This window comes from Nomascus leucogenys, chromosome 2 (assembly GCF_006542625.1).
Source record: "Nomascus leucogenys isolate Asia chromosome 2, Asia_NLE_v1, whole genome shotgun sequence".
Classification (NCBI taxonomy): domain Eukaryota; kingdom Metazoa; phylum Chordata; class Mammalia; order Primates; family Hylobatidae; genus Nomascus; species Nomascus leucogenys.
This window is the reverse complement of record NC_044382.1, coordinates 1,855,919-1,879,733: the sequence shown is the minus strand read 5'-3', so window position 1 is coordinate 1,879,733 and position 23,815 is coordinate 1,855,919. Positions and strand designations below refer to the sequence as shown.

At 46.7% G+C, this 23,815-nt stretch overlaps 1 protein-coding gene and 1 pseudogene across 1 annotated transcript in view; both read left to right on the top strand.

The window, feature by feature from the left end:
* Positions 1-1,149: 1,149 nt before the first annotated feature.
* Positions 1,150-23,815, top strand: part of RUFY1 (RUN and FYVE domain containing 1) — a 59,313-nt gene continuing 36,647 nt past the window's right edge. Inside the window, exons 1-5 of the mRNA XM_030824684.1 lie at positions 1,150-1,469; positions 10,517-10,690; positions 11,356-11,473; positions 16,653-16,754; positions 19,420-19,543. Of these exons, the coding sequence (XP_030680544.1) occupies positions 1,160-1,469; positions 10,517-10,690; positions 11,356-11,473; positions 16,653-16,754; positions 19,420-19,543 (828 nt within the window). The 5' untranslated portion in view covers positions 1,150-1,159. The remainder of the gene's footprint in view (positions 1,470-10,516; positions 10,691-11,355; positions 11,474-16,652; positions 16,755-19,419; positions 19,544-23,815) is intronic.
* LOC100606625 lies at positions 22,058-22,867 on the top strand (annotated as a pseudogene).

Below are 23,815 nucleotides of genomic sequence, written 5' to 3'. Positions count from 1 at the left end.
AGATTCTTATGTGAAATCTTTTGATTTCTAAATATCGGCAACAACTTTTAAGATTTGTAAACATTCTGGGAATCCAAACAGCTCTGCTGGTTTGGTGTGGCTCATGTTTTCTCACTTTGCAAAGTGTTAAGTGCTAGTGAAATTTTAGTGTTTTTTTGAGACAGGGTCTACTTTGTCGCCCAGCCTGGAGTGCAGTGGCCATGATCTCCGCTCACGTGGGCTCGACCGCCCGGGCTCAAGCGATCCTCCCACTCTCAGCCCCCCAGGGAGCTAGTAGAGCTGCCCCGCCACGACGTACGGCTATTTTTTTTTTTTTTTTTTTTTTTTTTTTTTTGGTATTTTAGTAGAGACGGGGTTTCGTCCTGTTGGCCAAGCGGGTCTGAACTGGTGTCAAGTGATCCACCCGCCTGGGCCTTCCAAAGTGCTGGGATTACAGGCGTGAGCCACCGCGCCCGGCCAAAATTTTCCTTTGTATTTAGTCAAATTCCTTTCTTTTCCAAGTGAAGAAACAGACTGAGTGTATAGTGACTTACCCAGGCCACACGGTTGGATACTAGAGATAGTAGTCACAATCGCTAACATCTGCCATGTGATCCTTGCTGCAAATCGTATTTAATAATGAGGTCGGCTTTTTGTTATCCCACTTAACTAATCAATAGAAGCCAGCTCTGATTTCCAGTCCACGATCGTGCACTCTTTCTTGCCAAGCCGTCATAGTCATTAGCTTAGAAAAAAAAAAAAAAAATTCCCGCTTTCCTGCCTCGCCTGTGTGTTTCCTTAGTCGCCCTTTCGGGGCTTGTTCTGATGAGTGTTGCAGAAAAATGACGAAGTGGAAAATATAGAACATGAGATGAAAATTTGAAAGAGGAAATGGTGTCACAAAGACAACGACGGCCAGGGAACCCCGTGAAGCGCCGGGCAGGGTGCACAACGGTCCTCGGAGAAAGTTCAAGAGGAACTTCCCCGCGAACAGGTCCTGCCGGCGGCCGGGAATACGCACACTTTTTATGTTATGACTTGGACTTTCCCGAACCTTTCGAAGCAGAGGGAAGGCGAGGCGGGCGGTGAAGAGAAGAAAACTCTCGCCTACCGAAGGAAAAGGCAGTGCCCGGCCGCGCCCACCCCGCGCCCGCCCGCTGGGTCACATGACACGGCCAAGATGGCCGACCGGGAAGGCGGCTGCGCTGCTGGGCGGGAGCTGGCGCTGGAGCCGCCGCCGGGGCCCGGGCTGGGGCCTGGGTCAGCGCTTGAGCCGGGAGAAGACTTTGAGATCGTGGACCGAAGCCAGCTGCCCGGCCCGGGCGACCTGCGGAGCGCAACGAGGCCGCGGGCGGCGGAGGGCTGGTCGGCGCCCATCCTGACCCTGGCACGCAAGGCCACCGGGAACCTGTCGGCGAGCTGCGGGAGCGCGCTGCGCGCGGCCGCGGGGCTGGGCGGCGGGGACAGCGGGGACGGCACGGCGCGCGCAGGTAGGCTCGGGCCGGGTCTGTCCCGCGGCGGACCCGCGAGTCCCCGCTGGCCGCCGGCGCGGGCGCGGTGGGGCCGGGCTGGGAGGGCACTGGCCAGTCCGGGAGGTTACGCGAGCTGTTGGCCGGCGGGCGGCGCCTGGCTGCTCCTGGGTCTTTCCTCCGGCGGCCCAGCCGAGACCGCCCCCAGCAGCCTCGCGTGCCTGAGCGCGCTCCCGCACCCGCGCCTCTATGCTCCCCCACTAACTAGGTGAAGGACGTGTGCGCGTCCGGGCTTCGGAACTCCGTAGTAACTCCACACACGAAACGGAGCCAGCACTGTTCTGCTTTTCAACCGCTCAGTGCGGGAGTGGAGCGCCGGCGGGTGTCGGGAGGGCGTGCGCCCTGGGCGCAGCGGACCAGCAGCACCTCCGCTCACCTCTGCCTGTGAGATGGGGATTTTAAAGTCACCCGATGATCTTTTAAAGACCTTTTCAGCCCGTGTAATGAATAGAGTGCCAGCATATCAGTGATAGTAAGATTTAAGTAACTTAGCCCTCTAACGCCAGACATCCAGAGCTGTGCTATCCAATACAGCAGCACGCATATGTTTTCGTGTGTGTGTTTTTGTTTTTATTTATTTATTTTTTTGAGACCGAGTCGTGCTCTGTCGCCCAGGCTGGAGTGCAGTGGTGCGATTTCGGCTCACTGCAACTTCTGCTTCCCGGGTTCTAGCGATCCTCCCGCCTCAGCCTCCCGAGTAGCTGGGATTACAGGTGCCCATCACCACGCTCGGCTAAGTTCCCCGCCCCCCCCCCCATATTTTTAGTAGAAACGGGGTTTCACCATCTTGGCCAGGCTGGTCTTGAACTCCTGACCTGTGATACACCTGCCTCGGCCTCCTAAAGTGCTGGGACTATAGGCTTGAGCCACTGCGCCCGGCCGTATTCCTCAGTTTCCAACTGAATCAAATTGAAATTGAGTACTTTTAAATTGAATTAAAAATTGAGTTCCTCGGCCGGGAGTGGTGGCTCACGCCTGTAATCCCAGCACTTTGGGAGGCTGAGGCGGGTGGATCACGAGGTCAAGAGATCGAGACCATCCTGGCCAACACGGTGAAACCCCATCTCTACTAAAAATACAAAAAATTAGCTTGGTGCGGTGGCATGTACCTGTAGTCCCAGCTACTCAGGAGGCTGAGGCAGGAGAATCGCTTCAACCTCGGAGGCAGAGGTTGCAGTGAGCTGAGATCGTGCCACTGCACTCCAGCCTGGGTGACAGAGCGAGACTCTGTCTCAAAAAAACAAACAAACAAAAAACTGAGTTCCTCGATTACAGCGGCCACATTTTAAATGCTCAGTAGCCTGTGTGTGGCTGGTGGCTACTGTATGAGATAGCCATAATAGAACATTGTCAACTTCATAGAAAATGCTGGGACAGAGCTGAGGAAAGGTTGTGGTGCCTTCCAAGGAGCATCATAGCACACCCTTGAGGCTTCCTGATTCCTCCCCATCCACTGGTACCTTTGCTGTAGATGCACTGACCCCAGGTAGTGAATTGTGAGATTTTCAGTGGTCAAGAATAATTAATGAGTAAAGTTGAAAGGCTGACTCGTTTTGAGATCCCAGCAGTGGAAAATAGCATTAGAGGATGATGAGAGCCTGTGCAGCCCGGGAATCTGCTTCCCTCTAGCTTGACACCTTTTCCCGAGACTTTTCCACACATCAGTGGATGCTGAATTGAATACTCATTGACAGTCAGTACTGAAAGTCAAGGCATGGCGTCTCCTGGAGGCCTCTTAGATATTTCGTGGCAGGAGTAAGCAAATAATAAAAGTTCTTCCCTGATAGAATTTCTTTCCTTTAATGCAGAATCAAGGAAAAAATTAAAAAGATAAAATGAAATGTGTCAGTACCTGGCACAGAATAGTGTTTGCTGAACAAATGCATATTTGAAAAATACCTGTGTTCCATCTATGGAAGTGATACAAACAATAGCCAACACTTATATTGTCCTTCAAAGGCGCCAGGCGTTAGTCTTAAATCTGTACAAGTATTCATTCATTCCTCACAACAACCCTATGTGATAGCAGGACTAGCTTCATCGGTGGATGGTCAATGCAGGCTTTGATCACTCTGGTGGAAAGGGCCAGGCACTCAGAAGTATCCCATGCTTGAAATTCTTAAATTTTATCTTTGAATTTGTGTTTTTTAAGTGAAGTCCAGTGGGACAGGTTCTCAGCTGCCCTGGCCCACTCGAGCTGCCCTGGGGCTTCTCCCTACCCTCCCTGATCCCACTCTTGCCCAGGCAGTGTTGGGATTGCACCCTCCGAATCTCAGGGCAGGGTGGCTGGTACCACAGCACATTAGGCAGGCAAGTGGGCAGGGGCCTCTCACCCGTCCCATCCCTGCAGGGAAGTTGCAATCCATTAGGGCTGTAGTAAGGGGGAGTCTGACTTCTGTGCTCTGCTGCAGGCTGGGAATTTTTCACTGGGCCTTGTAAATTATGTAGATGGCACAGGGTGATGAGTACCATTATTATCCCTGTTTTATAAAGAGAGTATTAAAGAGAAGTAACTTCACCAACTGCAAAATGTCAATATATATATCCCATATGGATTTAAAAAACTAGGCCGGGCATGGTGGCTCACGCCTGTAATCCCAGCATTTTGGGAGGCCAAGGCAGGCGGATCACCTGAGGTCAGGAGTTCGAGACCAACCTGGCCAACATGGTGAAACCCCATCTCTACTAAAAAAAAAAAAATACAAAAATTAGCCGGGCTTGGTGGTATGCACCTGTAATCCCAGCTACTCAGGAGGCTGAGGCAGGAGAATTGCTTGAACCTAAGAGGCGGAGTTTGCAGTGAGCCGAGACCATTCCACTGCACTCCAGCCTGGGCAACAGAACGAGACTATCTCAAAAAAATAGTAATAATTAACTCAATTTAAGGAAAGTATTAATAACTGCCACTCAATCTAGCAAAATGGTGACCATGGCTTACAAAGAGATGAAATTTGGGGAACTGCTGGGTAGAGGACCATGTGGCTGGTCCCGAAGGTCACCGGGATTTGAAGCCATCAGGTAGGACAGGAGCAGAGGTGGGGAAAGGAAATGGGCCAAGGGGGGCTTGCTCTGCAGCGACACAAGAAAAACAGGATGGGAGAAAGACAGTGACACCACTTCAGCCAGGGCCAGGCCCAAGGCTGACTCATGGTCTCTTTCCCCACTGATCTGCCTACACAAGCAATGAGGACAGGCAGGACTTTCCCAGGGAGCAGTTTAGGAGCAGAGATCGAATGTGAGCAGCACTCGTGCTGGATAATATTTTTTCAATGGTAGAAGCTAAAGGAAATGCTGTGGAATGTTTTGAATACTGGTTTTAAAATGTTGTCCCGGTCGGGCGCAGTGGCTCACGCCTGTAATCCCAGCACTTTGGGAGGCCAAGGCGGGCAGATCACCTGAGGTCGGGAGTTTGAGACCAGCCTGACCAACATGGAGAAACCCCGTCTCTACTAAAAATACAAAATTAGCCGGGCGTGGTGGCACATGCCTGTAATCCCAGCTATTCGGGAGGCTGAGGCAGGAGAATCTCTTGAACCTGGGGGGTGGAGGTTGCAGTGAGTGAAGATTGCCGCATTGTACTTCAGCCTAGGCAACAAGAGCGAAACTTCGTCACAAAAAAAAAAAAAAAAGTTTTCCCATGTGGGGTCTGGTATGTGATTGCATTGTCCATAGGTGTCCTGTTTGGTTTTGGGGGATTTTTTTTAATGTAATAAGCAAACATGATTTTTAAAAATCAAACCATACAAAAGAACATTCGGACAGGCGTGGTGGCTCGTGCCTGTAATCCCAGCACTTTGGGAGGCCGAGGCGGGCAGATCATTTGAGGCCAGGAGTTCAAGACCAGCCTGGCCAACATGGTGAAACCCCGTCTCTACTAAAAATACAAAAATTAGATGGGTGTGGTGGCACATGCCTGTAATCCCAGCTACTCAGGAGGCTGAGGCAGGAAAATTGCTTGAAACCAGGAGGCAGAAGTTGCAGTGAGCCAAGATTGCGCCACTGCACTCCAGCCTGGGCCACAAGCAAAATTCTGTCTCAAAAAAAAGAAAGGACAAATACTAAATCCTCCTTCCCAGAAATTTTCCCCAGTACTATTGTATCTTTGAGCGTTTCGGCACATAGCACATATGCTTTCCTCTCTCAACATTGACTGTTTTCACGCATGCAATAGGATGTACCCACAAGGAATATATCTTGCTTTTTAGAGTAATGCTTCCTAAAGGATGAGTAACAAACGTGTGTTTTAAGAATTAACATGCTGGCGGGGTGCAGGTGGCTCATGCCTGTAATCCCAGTACTTTGAAAGGCCAACGAGAGAGGATTGCTTGAGCCCAGGAGTCTGAGACTGGCCTGGCAATTTATTTGGCAATTCAGTAGGTGTAGAACTTCCCGATATTCTGTGTGTCATGTTGAACTATTATTAATGAAGCTTAGAGATGTGAATAGTTTGGCCAAGGTCACAAAGCCAGTAAAATTGAGAGATGGAACTGCTAAAAGATGGTTCCAGGTTTAATTTTCCATGCCTCTAACTTGAGTGCTAATGGGTACAGGTAACCCCATAGTAGGGGATGCATGAGATGGCAAAACACTGCCAGCAGCACTTCCAGAGACAGCACCACCCAGCGCTGATTGCCTGGAACACTGGTCTTAACATTTTTTTGCTCATGTAACCCCCTAAGAAAACTCCCAACCTTTTTTTTTTCGAGCCGGAGTTTTGCTCTTGTCACCCAGGCCGGAGTGCAATGGTGCGATCTCGGTTCACGGCAACTTCCGCCTCCCAGGTTCAAGCAATTCTCCTGCCTCAGCCTCCCAAGCAGCTGGGATTACAAGCATGCACCACCACGCCCAGGCAATTTTTTGTATTTTTAGTAGAGACAGGGTTTCACCATGTTGGCCAGGCTGGTCTCAAACTCCTGACCTCAAGTGACCTGCCCACCTCGGCCTCCCAAAGTGCTGGGATTACAGGCATGAGACACTGCTCCCAGCCGAAAACTTAACTTTTAAAGTTAACTTATAAGATTCTTCATCATATTTTAAAGTTGCTCAGAATTCATTTTCTGGCATAGTGTAAATATTGACTTTTAAAATAAAACTGTTACATTGTTTTTTGAAATGTATCAAGTGGTATGTAAATACCTTAATGAATTGATAATTACCACCATCCATCTTTAAAATAGCAAGTTATTTAATATTTGAAAATTTTACATTTTCCCTTTTATTCATTAAACTTGAATTTCCATTCCTCTTCTGCCATAGAATTAATGTAATAGATTTGTATGTTTTTAAAAGTGTTATTGGTCATCTTATAAGTCTTAGCAAAAAGTATGTAAATAAGTTAAAGTTTAATAAATTTTTATTGTGACTAAAGCTCTAATTGTATAAAAATTTTTCTTCTGAAGTGAATTATCATTAAGTTTATTAGTAATGGTACATTGGTAACAGGAACATAAATATAATTTTTATAAAGAATTATACATAAATTTTTCTTGAATTTCATTTTTTTTTTTTTTTTTTTTGAGAAGGGTCTCACTCTGTTGCCCAGCCTGGAATGCAGTGGCGCAATCTTGGCTCACTGCAACCTCCGCCTCCCGAGTTCAAGCGATCCTCCCACCTCAGCCTCCCCAGTAGCTGAGACTACAGGTGCGCACCAGCACGCCCAGCTAAGTTTTGTATTTTTAGTAGAGACGGGGTTTTACCATGTTGGCCAGGCTGATCTCGAACTCCTGACCTCAGGTAATCTGCCTGCCTCAGCCTCCCAAAGTGCTGGGATTACAGGCATGAGCCACTGCACCCAGCCAATGAATTGCATCTCTAAATGAGATGAATGGTGTTGGTTTTTGTCATTAGCAGATATCTGTACATGAATATATATGATTTACTGCTGAAGTGTAATAGAACTCAGCATCAGTTTTAGTCCTGTTTTTTGTTTGTTTGTTTGTTTTAGTAATGTTGGCCATCTTTGAACTCTTTCCAAGTTATATGCCCCAAATCACACTGATCTAAAGCCAAAAATTATTTTTTGTTCCCTTATTTTCATTCAAAGCAAATAATTGAAAATTACCTGACCTGCAACCTAATCATATTAAGGAAATTTCTCAACTTTTGGAAGTTACCAAAAAAAAAAGTTTTACCAAGACTTATCAAGTGTGAGCCAGGCACGGTGGCTCATGCCTGTAATCCCAGCACTTTGAGAGGCTGAGGTGGGTGGATCGCCTGAGGTCAGGAGTTCGAGACCAGCCTGGCCAACATAGTAAAACCCCGTCTCTATGAAAAATACAAAAAATTAGCCGGGCATGGTGGTGGGCACCTGTAATCCCAGCTACTGGGGAGGCTGAGGCAGGAGAATCCCTTGAACCCAGGAGGCGGAGGTTGCAGTGAGCCAAGATCGTGCCATTGCACTCCAGCCTGGGCAACAAGAGCAAAACTCCATCTCAAAAGAAAAAAAGCCTTATCAAGGGATAATTTCACTTCTTATTCTTTCACTTAGGCACTTTGTTTAACCCAGAATACTCAGAATGGTTGGAGACATCTGAATATTGCTTATTTCATTCACCTTTGCCAATACAGTACTTTTTGACAAAAATACTTTTAGTTTATCATGTATTTCAAATCCATTTTCATCAAATACTTAGCTGCAGTTTGGGCTTATTCAATTTATGGAAAATGGCCATCAAGCTAATGGCACATCTTAGGGTTGTGAATAGTGACTGGTTGAACATAATTACATAGATTTGTAGGGAGAAAAATTTAACTTTCTAAATTTAGGATACCCAAGCAGAGGGTTAGAGACCACCCCTCTGCCCCAAGACCAAGCTTAACTGAATACCATAAAGCAGTAAAAGACTGGTCTTCACGTTTTCGATTACTTAATCATCAAGGGCGACACCACCTCCATTTGGTGTATGGAACCTAGGGCACCCCAGGTCACTGCATCAAGAGGAAGACAGGTTATGGAGTGAGTTGCCCTTCTTTAGAGGGAGGAGAAAGAGTGCCTGTGAAACTTGAAAATCTGGAAATTGAGTTCCTTAAAACATCTGGGCATACCTAGCTTTGGCAAGACTGCTGTGTATGTATTCCAATTTCAAGACCACTAGATGACAGAACTGGGCTTGGTGTCTTCTTTAAGGATAAATCTTTACAAATTGCTTTTATGGTTATTGCTCTCTTCAGAGTTTCTCCCTTCTCTTGATGAAGTTTTACAACTTTTATTTCCTTTGCCAATCATCCATTAAAGTTTTAAAATTTATAAATATATATAGGCTTCTCTCGAAATATAAAAATAATTATACTGGCCGGACGCGGTGGCTCACGCCTGTAATCCTAGCACTTGGGGACGCCGAGGCGGGCGGACCACCTTAGGTTGGAAGTTCGAGACCAGCCTGACCAACCTGGAGAAACCCCGTCTCTACAATTATTACAAAATTAGCCGGGCGTGGTGGCACATGCCTGTAATCCCAGCTACTCGGGAGGCTGAAGCAAGAGAATCGCTTGAGCTCAGGAGGCGAAGGTTGCAGTGAGCCGAGATGTCGCCATTGCACTCCAGCTTGGGCAACAAGAGTGAAACATCTCAAAAAAAAAAAAAAATTATACCACCCCCAACGAAATGCTTTACTTAAGCCACTTTTAACCCTCTCCACAACCAAGGTGAAATGCTTAGGCTGTTTCTTCTTGCCCAGCAGCTCTCCCCCTTCTTGGGTTTTGCTGAGATAATTTTGAATTTTTAGTCCCAGGATGTCTCAGTATTTATTTAAGACCTTTACTACAAGTTCACGGCCATAATACTATCGTTCTTTCAGATTTAACTGTAATTAACTATATAAAAATATAGTACTTATAAATATGCTCTTTAATTGTCCATATTAATCAATGCTGGTGAAATAAAACAGGTAAAGGATTAATATGCAAAATATACAGGTAAGACAAAGGCAAGCAATTCAACACGAAAGTCAATTGAGCAAGCAATTCACAGAAGAAATACTAGGAGACAATAAACAGAAGTTATTTAACCTCAGTAGTAATTGGACAGCTGCAAACCAAAAACAATACGATCCCCCGCCCCCATTCCAATTGGCAAATATTTCCAAGACAATGTAAGCAAGCGCGCGCGCGCTCGGGTGAGGGCCGCGCTCCGCACCTGGGACTTTCCTGCCAGGACTCTTACTTTGGGATCTAAACTTTTAGTTTCTAGGATACCAGCTTACTGGGTTTGAGAGAACATTTGGCCAGCACGTATAGATATCTGATGATAACTGCAGTCTATTACACCCTCAAAGCGATGCGACAAGATAATGGGAGTTGAAATGGAACTCTCTGAATTCATTTGACTCCAACAGTTTTCCTTACCAAAAAACAAAGTGCGTAAAACCTAAAATTGCCCACTAGTAGCGGACGAAAGATCGGCAACAAGAATTTGAGCCTGGAACTGAGGGGAAGATGCTTCCCTGCAGGCAGCCGGCTGGCACTATCCGGCAAGAGAGAAGGCTGGAAAAGCCTGGGCGGGGTGTGCATCCTCCCCGGTCCGGGACAGAGGATGCAAAATGGCGCCCACTAGCTCCGTAGGAGTGGCCTTGAGCTGGACTCGCCCAATAGGAATGTTGGGGGGCGGGACGCTTTCCCAGCACGCCCTCTAAGAGCTTGGGGCAGGGCTTCCTGTAGGTAGCGCCCTTCCATTGGTCAAAAATGGAACCGGGGTTGCGGGAGAAGCCAAACGCGGCGAGTCTTGCTAAAGCCGTCGCCGTAGCAACGCGCGGAGCCGTCTGGGAGAGGCCTCTGGAGCAGGAGGCCCAGTGGCTCTTCTGACCGGAGGCCCCGCCGTCCAGGCAGGGGGCTGTGGCCTCTAGGGATCAGGGACTACTTACCTGCGAATCCCGGTTGTCCGCCCGCCAGCACGTCCGTTCCCTAAGCAGACCGCCTGGCCTCCTGCTTGACCCATCTTCTCACCGTTGCCCGGAGTCTGACCTCCCCACGCTCAGTCCACTAACGAAGCTGTCCCTGCTCCTGCCCCACAGCTCCTAAGTGCCAGATGATGGAGGAGCGTGCCAACCTGATGCACATGATGAAACTCAGCATCAAGGTGTTGCTCCAGTCGGCTCTGAGCCTGGGCCGCAGCCTGGATGCGGACCATGCCCCCTTGCAGCAGTTCTTTGTAGTGATGGAGCACTGCCTCAAACATGGGCTGAAAGGTGAGCCTGAGGGGGCGTTTGGGAACGTGGAAGTTCGGGCTGGGTGTTTGCTTAGCATTTTTTCATCAGTGCCAGACATCCTTCTAGGTGCCGAAATGCCAGCCGAGGCGCCTGTTTTATTCCATGGGCAACACATACTTCCAGAAGGAGCACAGTAAGCATATCAGAGAAACTCTGTTGCCAGAGAAAGGGAGACTAATTTATTACATGGCCTCTCCCGGTCCCCAAGAGTAAATCAAGAAGGGTTAAGCAGGCCGGGCGCTGTGGCTCACGCCTGTAATCCCAGCACTTTGGGAGGCCAAGGCGGGCAGATCATGAGGTCAGGAGTTCAAGACCAGCCTGGCCAAATGGTGAAACCCCGTCTCTACTAAAAATACAAAATTAGCCCGGCGTTGTGGGCACCTGTAACCCCAGCTACTCAGGAGGCTGAGGCAGAGAATTGCTTGAACCCGAGAGGCAGAGGTTGTAGTGAGCTGAGATTGCCCTCTGCACTCTAGCCTGGGCGATAGAGTGAGACTCCATCTCAAAAAAGATTTTAAAAAAAGGATTAAGCAGTGAAGTTTAGCAGCTTTCACTTCCACTTGGCTTTTGGGGGAGAGGCTGTGGGTCCCTGAAGAAATTTTGCAACCTGTTCTTATGAATAACACTTTTGTTTTTCCTTTTAGTTAAGAAGAGTTTTATTGGCCAAAATAAATCATTCTTTGGTCCTTTGGAGCTGGTGGAGAAACTTTGTCCAGAAGCATCAGATATAGCGACTAGTGTCAGAAATCTTCCAGAATTAAAGTGAGTGAGAAGTGGTTATGCCAATTTGATGATTTTAAAAACTCTGTCATATTTACTCATTTCTCAATTCCTTGCTGATGAAGCCCTTTCTAATTGGAAAGAGCTCTGCTGCTCATTATCCACATGATCTCTAGCAAGATTTGACTCTGTCTGAGCCTCAGTTTCCTTTTCTTTAAAATGGGGACAGTGATTCCTGCTTGCCACACAGGCCAAATAGGTTGATAAGGTGTTGTCAACCAAAGGGCACTCACAGGAGGAAAAAGAACTACTGGTACACTCCTGAAATCACTGCTTCAGACACAGGTGGGCAGCTTTCTGAATAATACATTTTGGGCCAGATTGTAGATTCCAGGCCAAAGGACATTTGTAATTTGTTAGGGTAGGACTAACGAATTATGTGCCATGTCTGGATTTGTCCTTGGGATCGCTATGCTTAGGCTCAAAATCAAAAACAGGCCAGAATACAAATAAGTCATCTTCATGGAATTTGGCATCTAGAAAGAATCTTAGGGATCTTTGAGCCAGTGCAAAAGAACCCTCTGCAGAGTTTCCCAGATGGGACTGGACTGTTCAGCGTTTATTTGACCCTTCTCCTAGGGAGCCTGCCTATTCCATTTTCAGATAATAGTAACAGCCACTGCCCTCAGGGCCTGCTCTATGACAGGCATTGTGCTGAGAACATTCCTTCTCATTTATCTCATTTAATCCTCCACAACTATCCTCTAGGATAGCTGTTAGTGTCCTCATCTACAAGTGTGGGAACTGAGACTTAGAGTGGTTAAGTAACTTGCCCAACGTGCCTTGGCAGGTGAGTGATGGATCAGGAAGAGGACGAAGGTCTGTTATTCCCTGAAGCCCTCTAAATCCCATGAAACTCCATTGCTGCCAAGCCCTGTGCATTCTTCTCAAGATTGGATTTAGGCCCTCTATGCAAATTCTGCCTGCCCTACCTACATCACATATATTTAAAGCCTTTTGCACCTGCCAACCCTTCAAATGTTTATTTCATGACCTTTTTTTTTTTTTTGAGAAGGAGTCTCACTCTCGCCCAGGCTGGAGTGCAGTGGCGCAATCTCAGCTCACTGCAACCTCCGTTTCCTAGATTCAAGCGATTCTCATGCCTCAGCCTCCTGAGTAGCTGGGATTATGGGCATGTGCCACCACACCCGGCTAATTTTTGTATTTTTTGTAGAGACGGGGTTTCGCCATGTTGGCCAGGCTAGTCTCAAACTCCTGACCACAGGTAATCCACCTGCCTCCGTCTCCCAAAGTGCTGGGATTACAGGTGTGAGCCACGGCGCCCGGACTTAATGACGTTTTTCATGAGCCTCTCAAGTCTACTGCACTGCTTCTTCAGTTGTTCTTTATATGGTACAATTTCTCATACCCTTCCTGTCCAGCTCACTTACTCCCTCAAGAGTAAAGCACCTACACAGACAGTGTCCTGATGTTTTCCTTTTTTTTTTTTTTTTTTTTTTGAGATAGGGTTTCACTCTTGTTGCCCAGGCTGCAGTGCAGTGGCGCGATCTCGGCTCACTGCTACCTCCACCCCCTGGGTTCTAGCGATTCTCCTGCCTCTGCCTCCCAAGTAGCTGGGATTACAGGTGCCTGCCACCGGGCCCAGGTAATTTTTGTATCTTTAGTAGAGACAGGGTTTCACTGTGTTGGCCAGGCTGGTCTCCAACTCCTGACCTCAGGTGATCCATCTGCCTCAGCCTCCCAAAGTGCTGGGATTATAGCCCTGAACCACTGTGCCTGGCTGGTTTTTTTTTTTTTTTTTTTTTTAAGACAGAGTCTCTCTCTCTCTCTCGCCTAGGCTGGAGTGCAGTGGTGGTGCAGTCTCTCAGCTCACTGCAAGCTCCACCTCCCAGGCTCAAGTGATCTCTCCCATCTCAGCCTCCCAAATAGCTGGGACTATAGGCTGAGGCAGGAGAATTGCCTGAACCCAGGAGGCGGAGGTTGCAGTGAGCAGAGATCATGCCACTGCACTCCTGCCTGGATGACAGAGTGAGGTGAGACTCCATCTCAAAAAAAAAAAAAACAAAAAAAAATCATCTGCACTTTGACCCAGCAATTCCACTTACATGCATTTTATCCTACACATGTAACACAGGAAAATGACACATGTACAGAATGATCTATTGCAGTCGTTATTGGTAACAGGAGATTAGAACCACCCTAGTTTTTTTTTAACCCAGCTAAATAAATTATGGTGCTGTTCAATAATAACACACTAAAGCTATAAAAAAAGTAAAGTCCTCTGTGTACTGATATGGAAAGATTTTCAAGATGACAGATACTCGGCCGGGCGCGGTGGCTCACGCCTGTAATCCCAGCACTTTGGGAGGCCGAGGCGGGCGGATCACGAGGTCAGGAGATCGAGACCATCCTGGCTAACAGGGTGAAACCCCGTCTCTACTAAAAATACAAAAAATTAGCCGGGCGTGGTGGCGGGCGCCTGTAGTCCCAGCTACTGGAGAGGCTGAGGCAGGAGAATGGCATGAACCCGGGAGGTGGAGCTTGCAGTGAGCCAAGATTGCGCCACTGCACTCCAGCCTGGGTGACAGAGCCAGACTCCGTCTCAAAAAAAAAAAAAAAAGATGACATATTCAGAGAAATAAGCAGGTTGAGAACTGCATGTAAAATACGTTAAATTTTTTTGTAAAAAGGGAGAAAAATAATTTATATTTGGTACTTGTTTTCATGTGTAGAAACATGTTTTGGAAATGAACTTAAACAAAGGACACTATATTAGTGTATAGGGGAGGGGGATGGGAAGGTGGAGGACAAGGAGACAAGTATATGCCTTTTAATACTTTCTAGGTTTTCTTTTTCTTTCTTTTTTTTTTTTTGAGACAGAGTCTCACTCTATCGCCCAGGCTGGAGTGCAGTGGCACAATCTCGACTCAGTGCAGCCTCTGCCTCCCGGGTTCAAGCGATTCTCATGCCTCAGCTTCCTGAGTAGCTGGGATTATAGGCATGAGCCACCACACCCAGCTATTTTTTGCATTTTTAGTTGAGATGGGATTTTACCATGTTGGCCAGGCTAGTCTCAAACTCTTGACCTCAGATGATCCACCCTGCTCAGCCTCCCAAAGTGCTGGGGTTACAGGTGTGAGCCACCAAGCCTGGCCTACTTTCTAGGTTTGAAACCAAGTGAAGATACTGCCCATTCAAAAAAAATTCAGCATTAAAGTGCATATACTGTTTTGTAGCCTTTTTTCCATTTATTCCACTTAATATTAGATTTTAAATCTCTTTGCATATCAAATACTCATCTACAATATCATTTTTTAAATGGCCAAATCATATTCTGTTGTATATCTAATTTTGTTTAACCCCCCTTGTGGCTGTCTTCAAATTCTTGTTACCACAAACCGTGATAATGATGTGGTGACCATCCCGAAACACACTTCTTCGTGTCTGTCTTCAGTTATTTCCCTAGGATATATTACTAAATGTAGAATTTTGGTAACCTGTTGTCATCAAATTGCCACTAGAAAGTTGCACAGTTGGCCAGGCACAGCGGCTCACACCTATAATCCCAACACTTTGAGAGGCTGAGGCGGGAAGAATGCTTGAGCCCAGGAGTTTGAAACCAGCCTGGACAATGTGGAAAAACCCCATCTCTACAAAAAAAAATATTAGTTGGGTGTGGTAGCACATGCCTGCTGTCCCAGCTACTCTGGAGGCTTAACACAGGATTATCACTTGAGCCTGGGAGTTCCAGGCTGCAGGGAGCCATGGTCATGCCATTGCACAACAGCATGGGTGACTGAGCAAGACCCTGTCTCCAAAAAAAAAAAAAAAAAAAAGAAAGTTGTAAAGTTTACAGTCCCACCGAGCAGCACTTGAGAGGCCTTTTTTCTTTTAATGTTTAATGCAGGCCTGTTCTTTCTTTTCTTTTCCTTTTTTCTTTTCTCTTCTTTCTTTTCTGCTCCTCTGGAGATAATGCTAGAATACAGAAAAATTACACCTTCAAGATTGGGGCCAGTCCTGTAATCCCAGCACTTTAGGAGGCCAAGGTGGGCGGATTACTTGAGGTCAAGAGTTCGAGACTAGCCTGGCCAACATGGTAGAAACCCCATCTCTACTAAAAATACAAAAATTAGCTGGGCATGGTGGCAGGTGCCTGTAATCCCAGCTACTCGGGAGGCTGAGGCAGGAGAATCACTTGAACCTGGGAGGTGGAGGATGCAGTGTGCCAAGATCACAATGGTGAGCCAAGATTGTGCCACTGCACTCTAACCTGGGTGACAGAGCGAGGCTCCATCTCAGAAAAAAAAAAAAAGATTGGTTCCACAACATTGTGAATGTACTTAACACTACTGGAGGGGGGGGGGGGGGGGGGGGGGGGGGGGGGGGGGCACTAAAAAAAAAAAATTGGTTCCACAACATTGTGAATGTACTTAACACTACTTAGCTGTAAGATTAAAAATGGTTAACATGGTAAATTTTATGTTCTGTGTATTTTACCACAATTAATAATAAAACATAAAATTGTACCTTTAAGGCCAGGTGCAGTGGCTCATGCCTGTAATCCCAGCACTTTGCGAGGCCAAGGCAGCCTGATCACTTGAGGCCAGGAATTTGAGACCAGCTTGGCTAACATGGCAAAACCCTGTCTCTACTAAAAACACAAAAATTAGCCAGGCGTGTTGACGCATGCCTGTAATCCCAGCTACTCAGGAGGCTGAGCCACGAGAATCGCTTGAACCCAGGAGGTGGAGGTTGCAGTGAGCTGCGATTGTACCACTGCACTCCAGCCTGGGCAACAGGCGAGACTCTATCTCAAAAAAAAAAAAAGTACCTTTGAGCTAACCCCTTAGAGATTTTATAAGCTTCAGCACTTCAACAAGCACTAAGTTCTCTATTCGTCTTTTGAAAGAATGTTTATCCATTACACAAATCTAACCTGATATTTTCCTGTGATGTTTTATGACTATAAGCAAAGCATTATCTAATTGTATTTGTGATAGTACTCAAAGGTGTGTGGTGAGCCATTCTCTCTGCCTGCCCAGGCCGTGTGCATCCCCCTCCAACCCCAAACAGCCATTCTTAGAGTATTGTCTGCATTTACAAGGCTGTGTTTCCTATGTGTCTCCCTGGCTAAATCAGGTGTCTTTTCTGTGTTTGTTGTTGTTATGCCACAATAGTTGATTCTGTGTTTGAATTCTAGGACAGCTGTGGGAAGAGGCCGAGCGTGGCTGTATCTTGCACTCATGCAAAAGAAACTGGCAGATTATCTGAAAGTGCTTATAGACAATAAACATCTCTTAAGGTATTTCATCAACCATGTTTGCTTACCTTTTGCTTGGTAAATAATTAGAACATAGGCTGGGTGTAGTGGCTCACACCTGTAATCCCAGCACTTTGGGAGGCCAAGATCAGGTGGATTGCTTGAGGTCCAGAGTTCAAGACCAGCGTGGCCAACATGGTGTCGTTTTTTTTTTTTTTTTTTTTTTTTTTTTTTTTTTTTGAGACGCACTCTTTCTCTGTCCCCCAGGCTGGAGTGCACTGGCGCGATCTTGGCTCACTGCAAGCTCCGCCTCCCGGGTTCACGCCATTCTCCTGCCTCAGCCTCCCGAGTAGCTGGGATTACAGGCGCCCACCACCACGCCCGGCTAATTTTTTGTATTTTTAGTAGAGACGGGGTTTCACCGTGTTAGCCAGGATGGTCTCGATCTCCTGACCTCGTGATCCGCCTGCCTCGGCCTCCCAAAGTGCTGGGATTACAGGCTTGAGCCACCGCACCCGGCCAATGGTGTCTTATTTTTATCTCTACTAAAAATACGAAGATTAGCCAGGTGTGGTGGCGGGTGCCTGTAGTCCCAGCTACTCGGACGGCTGAGGCAGGAGAATCGCTCGAACCCGGGAGGTGGAGGTTGCAGTGAGCCGAGATCACGCCACTGCACTCCAGCCTGGACGACAGAGGGAGACTCCATCTAAAAATAAATAATAATAGTCTGAGCGTGGTGGATCACTCCTGTAAACCCAGCACTTTGGGAGGCCAAGGTGGGCAGATCACGAGGTCAGGAGTTCGAGACCAGCCTGGCCAATGTAGTGAAACCCCATCTCTACTAAAAATACAAAAATAGCTGGGCATCCCAGCTACTCAGGAGGCTGAGGCAGGAGAATCATGTGAACCTGGAAAGTGGAGGTTGCAATGAGCCGAGATCGTGCCATTACACTCCAGCCTGGGCGACAGAGTGAGACTCCTTCTCAGAAAAATAATAATTAGAACACAGTTCTGTAGATGATTTTGAATTAAAATAAGTGTATCAGCCAGGTGTGGTGGCGCATGCCTGTAATCCCAGCACTTTGGGAGGCCAAGGCAGGCTGATCACTTGAGGTCAGAAGTTCAAAAACAACCTGGACAACATGGTAAAACCCCATCTCTGCCAAAAATACTAAATTAGCTGGGCATGGTGGCATATGCCTATAATCCCAGCTACTCAGGAGGCTGAGGCAGGAAGATTGCTTGAACCCAGGAAGCAGAGGTTGCAGTGAGCCAAGATCACTTGATACCACTGTACCTCCAGCCTGGGCAACAGAGCGAGACTCTGTCTCAAAATAAAAAATAAAAAAATAAGGCCGGGCGCGGTGGCTCACGCTTGTAATCCCAGCACTTTGGGAGGCCGAGGCAGGCGGATCACGAGATCAGGAGATCGAGACCACGGTGAAACCCCGTCTCTACTAAAAATACAAAAAAAAAAATTAGCCGGGCGTGGTGGCGGGCACCTGTAGTCCCAGCTACTCAGAGAGGCTGAGGCAGGAGAATGGTGTGAACCCGGGAGGCAGAGCTTGCAGTGAGCCGAGATTGTGCCACTGCACTCCAGCCTGGGTGACAGAGCGAGACTCCACCTCAAAAAAAATAAAAATAAAAATAAAAAATAAATAAATAAAATAAGTATATAATATTTACAGAAATTTATGACTGGTTCATTTTTGATATTTATAACTAAGCAATAATCATTATAAAAGGAATGTTCTCTAGACTATGATGATTTACGAGGGAGGACTCTGCAGAGTTAAAGCTCTCTTGTAATTGAGAAATAGATATATTTTACAGCATAGCCTAAAACCCAAGCTTTTCAGTGTTTTCAAGTCATGGCTCATTATCGAATGTATCTTTACAAGACAAATACTGATTTACAATATTTCACATACTCTGAGTACAGTTACACTGAGTAACTGAGTTACAGATTTTGTTCTAATGAACTAATTCTTTTTCAATTAATTTTTTATTTATAATCGATACAAAATGATACATATTTATGGGATACTGTGTGCATGTATACACTATGTAATGATGAAATCAGGGTAATTACCATATCCCTCACATTACTAATGAACTAATTCTTAAGAGAAAAGTCTTCTGCACACACGCACAGTGGCCTGGATGCCACTGGATTTGGTACATTAGCAAGTCATTGCTGACCAGAGCAGTATCAGGCAGGGGATGGACCACCCCTGCAAATGGCCGCGATAACTGGGCAATAAGGAAGTAAAGCAACAGATGTTGCTCCGTGGGATGCAGGAAGGGGCAGTGTTATTCTTGGATGTGGGATCCCATTTCCTGTTTATATGAGCGTAAGTGGAGAAGTAGTTCATATCAACACAGAAGAGGAGCCAGTGGAGACACAGGAGGGGAGAGTGACAGGAGTCAAGAGGAAATGATGAGAACTGGGGTCCAGGGTCTGCACGGAAGAGTTAACTTTAGACAGGGGGAGAGGTGAGCCCATTCTAAGCCACAGGAAGCGAAGAGAGGACAGGGGAGAAAAAGCAGCCGTTGAAGCAGTGAAGAGAAATGAAAGGGAGGGAGGAAATCCACAGCAGTATCTTCTGGCTCCAGGGCACAGTTGAAAAGGCAGTTCAGGGTGGGGAAGGAGTGGGGATGGTGAAGCTGTTTCTGTGCATCGCCCTGTCCTGTCCATCTCTTTTAGCGAATTCTATGAGCCTGAGGCTTTAATGATGGAGGAAGAAGGGATGGTGATTGTTGGTCTGCTGGTGGGACTCAATGTTCTCGATGCCAATCTCTGCTTGAAAGGAGAAGACTTGGATTCTCAGGTAAAATGGAATTTTGGCTCTAGATGAACACTTTCATTAGTCCAGGGACTTTACATAGGATCTGCAAACAGGTACTGAACCCAAAGAAGGGCAAATGGCAAAGAGCCCACTGGTAGAGGGACCGTCCAGGGGCAGGTGGGGAAGCAGCTGGGGAAGGTCTCGGAACGGTGAAGAAGTTGCATAGCCAGAGGTACACACGGAAAGCTTGGCAGGTTTGGGAACGGGCAGACAGCTCTCCATGGCTGGAGCAGAGGATGCTCTGTGGGCGAGATGAAAGTGGAGGCTGGGCCTGATTGTTAGGCCATTGGTGCTATGCTGAAGGGTGTAGCTTTTTTGTTTTGTTTTGTCTTTTTTTTTGAGACGGAGTCTTGCTCTGTCTCCCAGGCTGGAGTGCAGTGGTGTGATCTCGGCTCCCTGCAACCTCTGCCTCCCGGGTTCACGCCATTCTCCTGCCTCAGCCTCCCGAGTAGCTGGGACCACAGGCGCCCGCCACCACACCCAACTAATTTTTTGTATTTTTAATAGAGACGGGGTTTCACCATGTTAGCCAGGATGGTCTCGATCTCCTGACTTTGTGATCTGCCCACCTCGGCCTCCCAAAGTGCTGGGATTACAGGCGTGAGCCACCGCGCCCGGCCTGTATTTTTTTTTTTAGTAGAGATGGTGTTTCACCGTGTTAGCCAGGATGGTCTCGATCTCCTGACCTCGTGATCCACCCGCCTCGGCCTCCAAAAGTGCTAGGATTACAGGTGTGAGCCACTGTGCCCTGCCTGAAGGGTGTAGCTTTTATCCCCTTTTATCCTGAGCTTTGGGGAGCTGTTGGAGTCTTTTAAAAAGTACACTGAAATGATCACGCCTGGGTTTGGGAAAGCTCAGTCTAGCGGCCATTCAGGTTATGAGTTGGAAGTGGCCAAGAATAGATACAGCAAAAGCCTTGAGGAGACTAGTCTAGAAGTCCCTCCAGGCTGGATGGGGAGTAGGAAGATAGAGTCAGGAGAGATTTGGAAAGTCAGTTGATAAAATGGCACAAAGGAGAGTAACCAGTAAGGTGTAGAGTGCTCTGTGGGAAGGACAGCCCTCTTGGGATGGGCTTTCTTCCGGCATGGGAGCTGGTGACCAGAGCCAAGGCCTAAACTCCTGGTGGCAAGGACTGTAAATGTGTGAGGGGGAATAGGCACCCTAACCCATTCCTCACTTGGACCCCCTCTTCGGGGCACCTGCAGCTGTGGCTGGGCCACTGCCCGGAAAAAAGAGATTATTTTACATTATCTAGCAAAATTCCCAGCCTTTTTCCTGCATTGTGTTGGGTGAATCTAAAGATTCCCTGATCCCTCCATGTGCAGGTCAGTGTTTTTTTGTAACCTCTCCTCCCTTTAAAAAAAAAAAACAAGTTTGATTGTCTTTGCATGTTGAAAAATATCTTTTTTTGAATTCAGAGAAGTATTTTTGAAAAGACACTAAATATCACACATATTCTCATTACTCTGAGACCAATAATTCAGTGTTGCATTGTGGGGTATACACCCTTCCAGCAGATGAATAAAGGTGTGTGCATGCATGTGTGTGTGTGTATGTTTGTGTATTTTAGAGTGAGATGTTTGAAGGGTTTCTTTTTTTATGAAACCAAACTATGATTATTTTAAGCACACCATTTTGTAGTTTTAAAACATTTAACAATGTGTTCCACACAGTTCTCAATAACGAGAGATACAAACCATTTAAAATGACTATGTAGTATTTCATTTTTTAACGTACCATTATGTAACCAGTACCTTATTAATTTAGATTGTTTCCATATTGTAACAATACTGTTGCTGGGCACATGGCTCACGCCTGTAATTCCAACACTTTGGGAGGCCAAGGTAGGAGGATCACTGGAGCCCAGGAATTGGAGACCAGCCGGGCAACATAGTGAGACCTTGTCTCTACCCAAAATTTAAAAAATTAGCTGGGCATGGTGGCATGCCGTCTGTCATCCCAGCGACTCTGGAGGCTGAGGCGGGCGGGTTGCTTGAGCCTGGGAGATCAAGGCTGCATGGGCTATAATCATGCCACTGCACTGCACTCCAGCCTGGGCAGCAGAGCCAGACTCTGTCTGGAAAAAAAAAACACCAATATTATAGACATCCTTGAAGTTCTCTGTACTCTTGTCCATGTATTTCCTTAGGATAAATTTGGGGTTGTTGTGTCAAAGTATACAGGCTACATTTTGCTAGATAATGTAAAACGGACCTCCAGAAAGGTCTTCATTCTATACACCCACCAGCAGTGTGGGAGAGAACACATTTCCTCCTGACACTGGATGTGATGAGCATTCTCAGTCTTTTTCAGCCTCGTGGACAAAACAACTCATTATCTCAAATTTACAAGTATTTTCCTGTTATTTGCCATTGGTGGTTCAGCATTTGTGATTATCTTTTCATATTTGTCCATTTTTGAGTTTTCTTTCTCTACTTCTTTATTAAAGACTAAGCACATTGACCCTTTTTCAGAATTATTTGTTATAATTTTTTTTTCTGGTTTCTCGGGGGTGGTTTGCCCTGTAAGTTTTTATTTTTAATTTTTGGCAACCAGATTTAGCAGATGTTTCCTTTATACCTTCTAAGGTATTGTGCTTTGAAGGTCCTTCCTTATCTAAAAATTACCCTAACTTTTAATATCAAATGTGGGGCGCTGGAACCCAGGTCCATACGTCTGGTTGTCAGTCTGTCCAGCCTTTACCCCCACAGCTTTCAGTCATGGCTTCCAGTCAGTCGCAGCTCAAAAAGCCAGCCCCTGACTTCAAGGCCACTGCCCTGGTGGATGGTGCCTTCCAGGAAGTGAAGCTGTGGGCTACAAAGGGAAGTACGTCGTCCTCTTTTTCTACCCTCTGGACTTCACTTTTCTGTGGCCCACGGAGAACATCGCGTTCAGCAGCCATGCCGAGGATTTCCACAAGCTGGGCTGCGAAGTGCTGGGTGTCTGGGTGGACTTAGTTCACCCACCTGGCTTGGATCAACAACCCCCAGAAGTAGGGAAGCTTGGGCCCCCGAGCATCCCCCACCCGCTGATGTGATGGGAAGCTTGTCTAAGGATTACCGCGTGCTGAAAACCAATGAGGGCATTGCCTACCCTGCCTCTTTATCATCGATGGCAAGGGTGACTTTTGCCAGATCACTGTTAATGATTTGCCTGTGGGGTGCTCCATGGATGAGACTCTGCAGCTGGTCCAGGCCTTCCAGTACGCAGACGAGCACGGGGAAGTTTGTCCCACTGGCTGGAAGCCTGGTAGTGACAATGAAGCCCAATGTGGATGACAAGGAATACTTCTTCAAACACAACTAGGCTGGCCAATGGATAGTGAGCTTGTGCCCCTACCTGGGTACCCTGTGCTGACCCAGGAAAGGCCAGACCTGCCCCTCCAATCTCCACAGTCTGGGACCCTGGAGGGCCAGGCCAAGGCCTTCTGCTTCTACCTGGGTAATTTTTTACACACTTTATGTGTAAAAAATGTGTAAATTTTACACATTTTTGCCATTTGTTTTGGCATAGTGTGAAGTAGGAATCTAAATTTCTTTTATAAATAGTTAACCAGTTTTTGCAATATCATCATGCAATATATTTTTTCTACTAATTTGAAATTCCACTTATATGTGAAATATCCATAATATGCATTGGTTTATTTCTGGACTCTTCTGTTGTAAATCTGAATCTGTGTTCCTATGCCAGTGGCACATTCTTTTAACAACTGGAGCCACATAGTATATTCTAGACTCTGGTAGTTAAGTGCCTGCCTACTCTGCTGCCATCCATTCTGCCAGATGAACTTGAACATCATTTCGTCAAATTCCAGAATAAAAACTCCATTGAGATTTTAATTAATTAATAGACATGAGTGAGCATTCTGGTCTAGTGCTATCTGGAATGGCAGTGCCTATAGTGTGTTGTCATAAAGTATACATGTTTGCTGCTGATGTCTGAGGGATGCTGTTTCTCACGTTTAGAGAGTGCTATTCCACTCCAGTTTACTCTGTGTTTTGTTGTTGTTGTTTTGTTTTTTTCTTTTTTTCGAGATGGAGTCTTACTCTGTCGCCCAGGTTGAAGTGCAGTGGCGTAATCTCCACTCACTGCAACCTCCGCCTCCTGGGTTCAAGTGATTCTCCTGCCTCAGCCTCCTGAGTAGTTGGGATTACAGGTGCCTGCCACCATGCCCGGCTAATTTTTTGTATTTTTAGTAGAGATGGGGTTTCACTATGTTGGCCAGGCTGGTCTTGAACTCCTGACCTCATGATC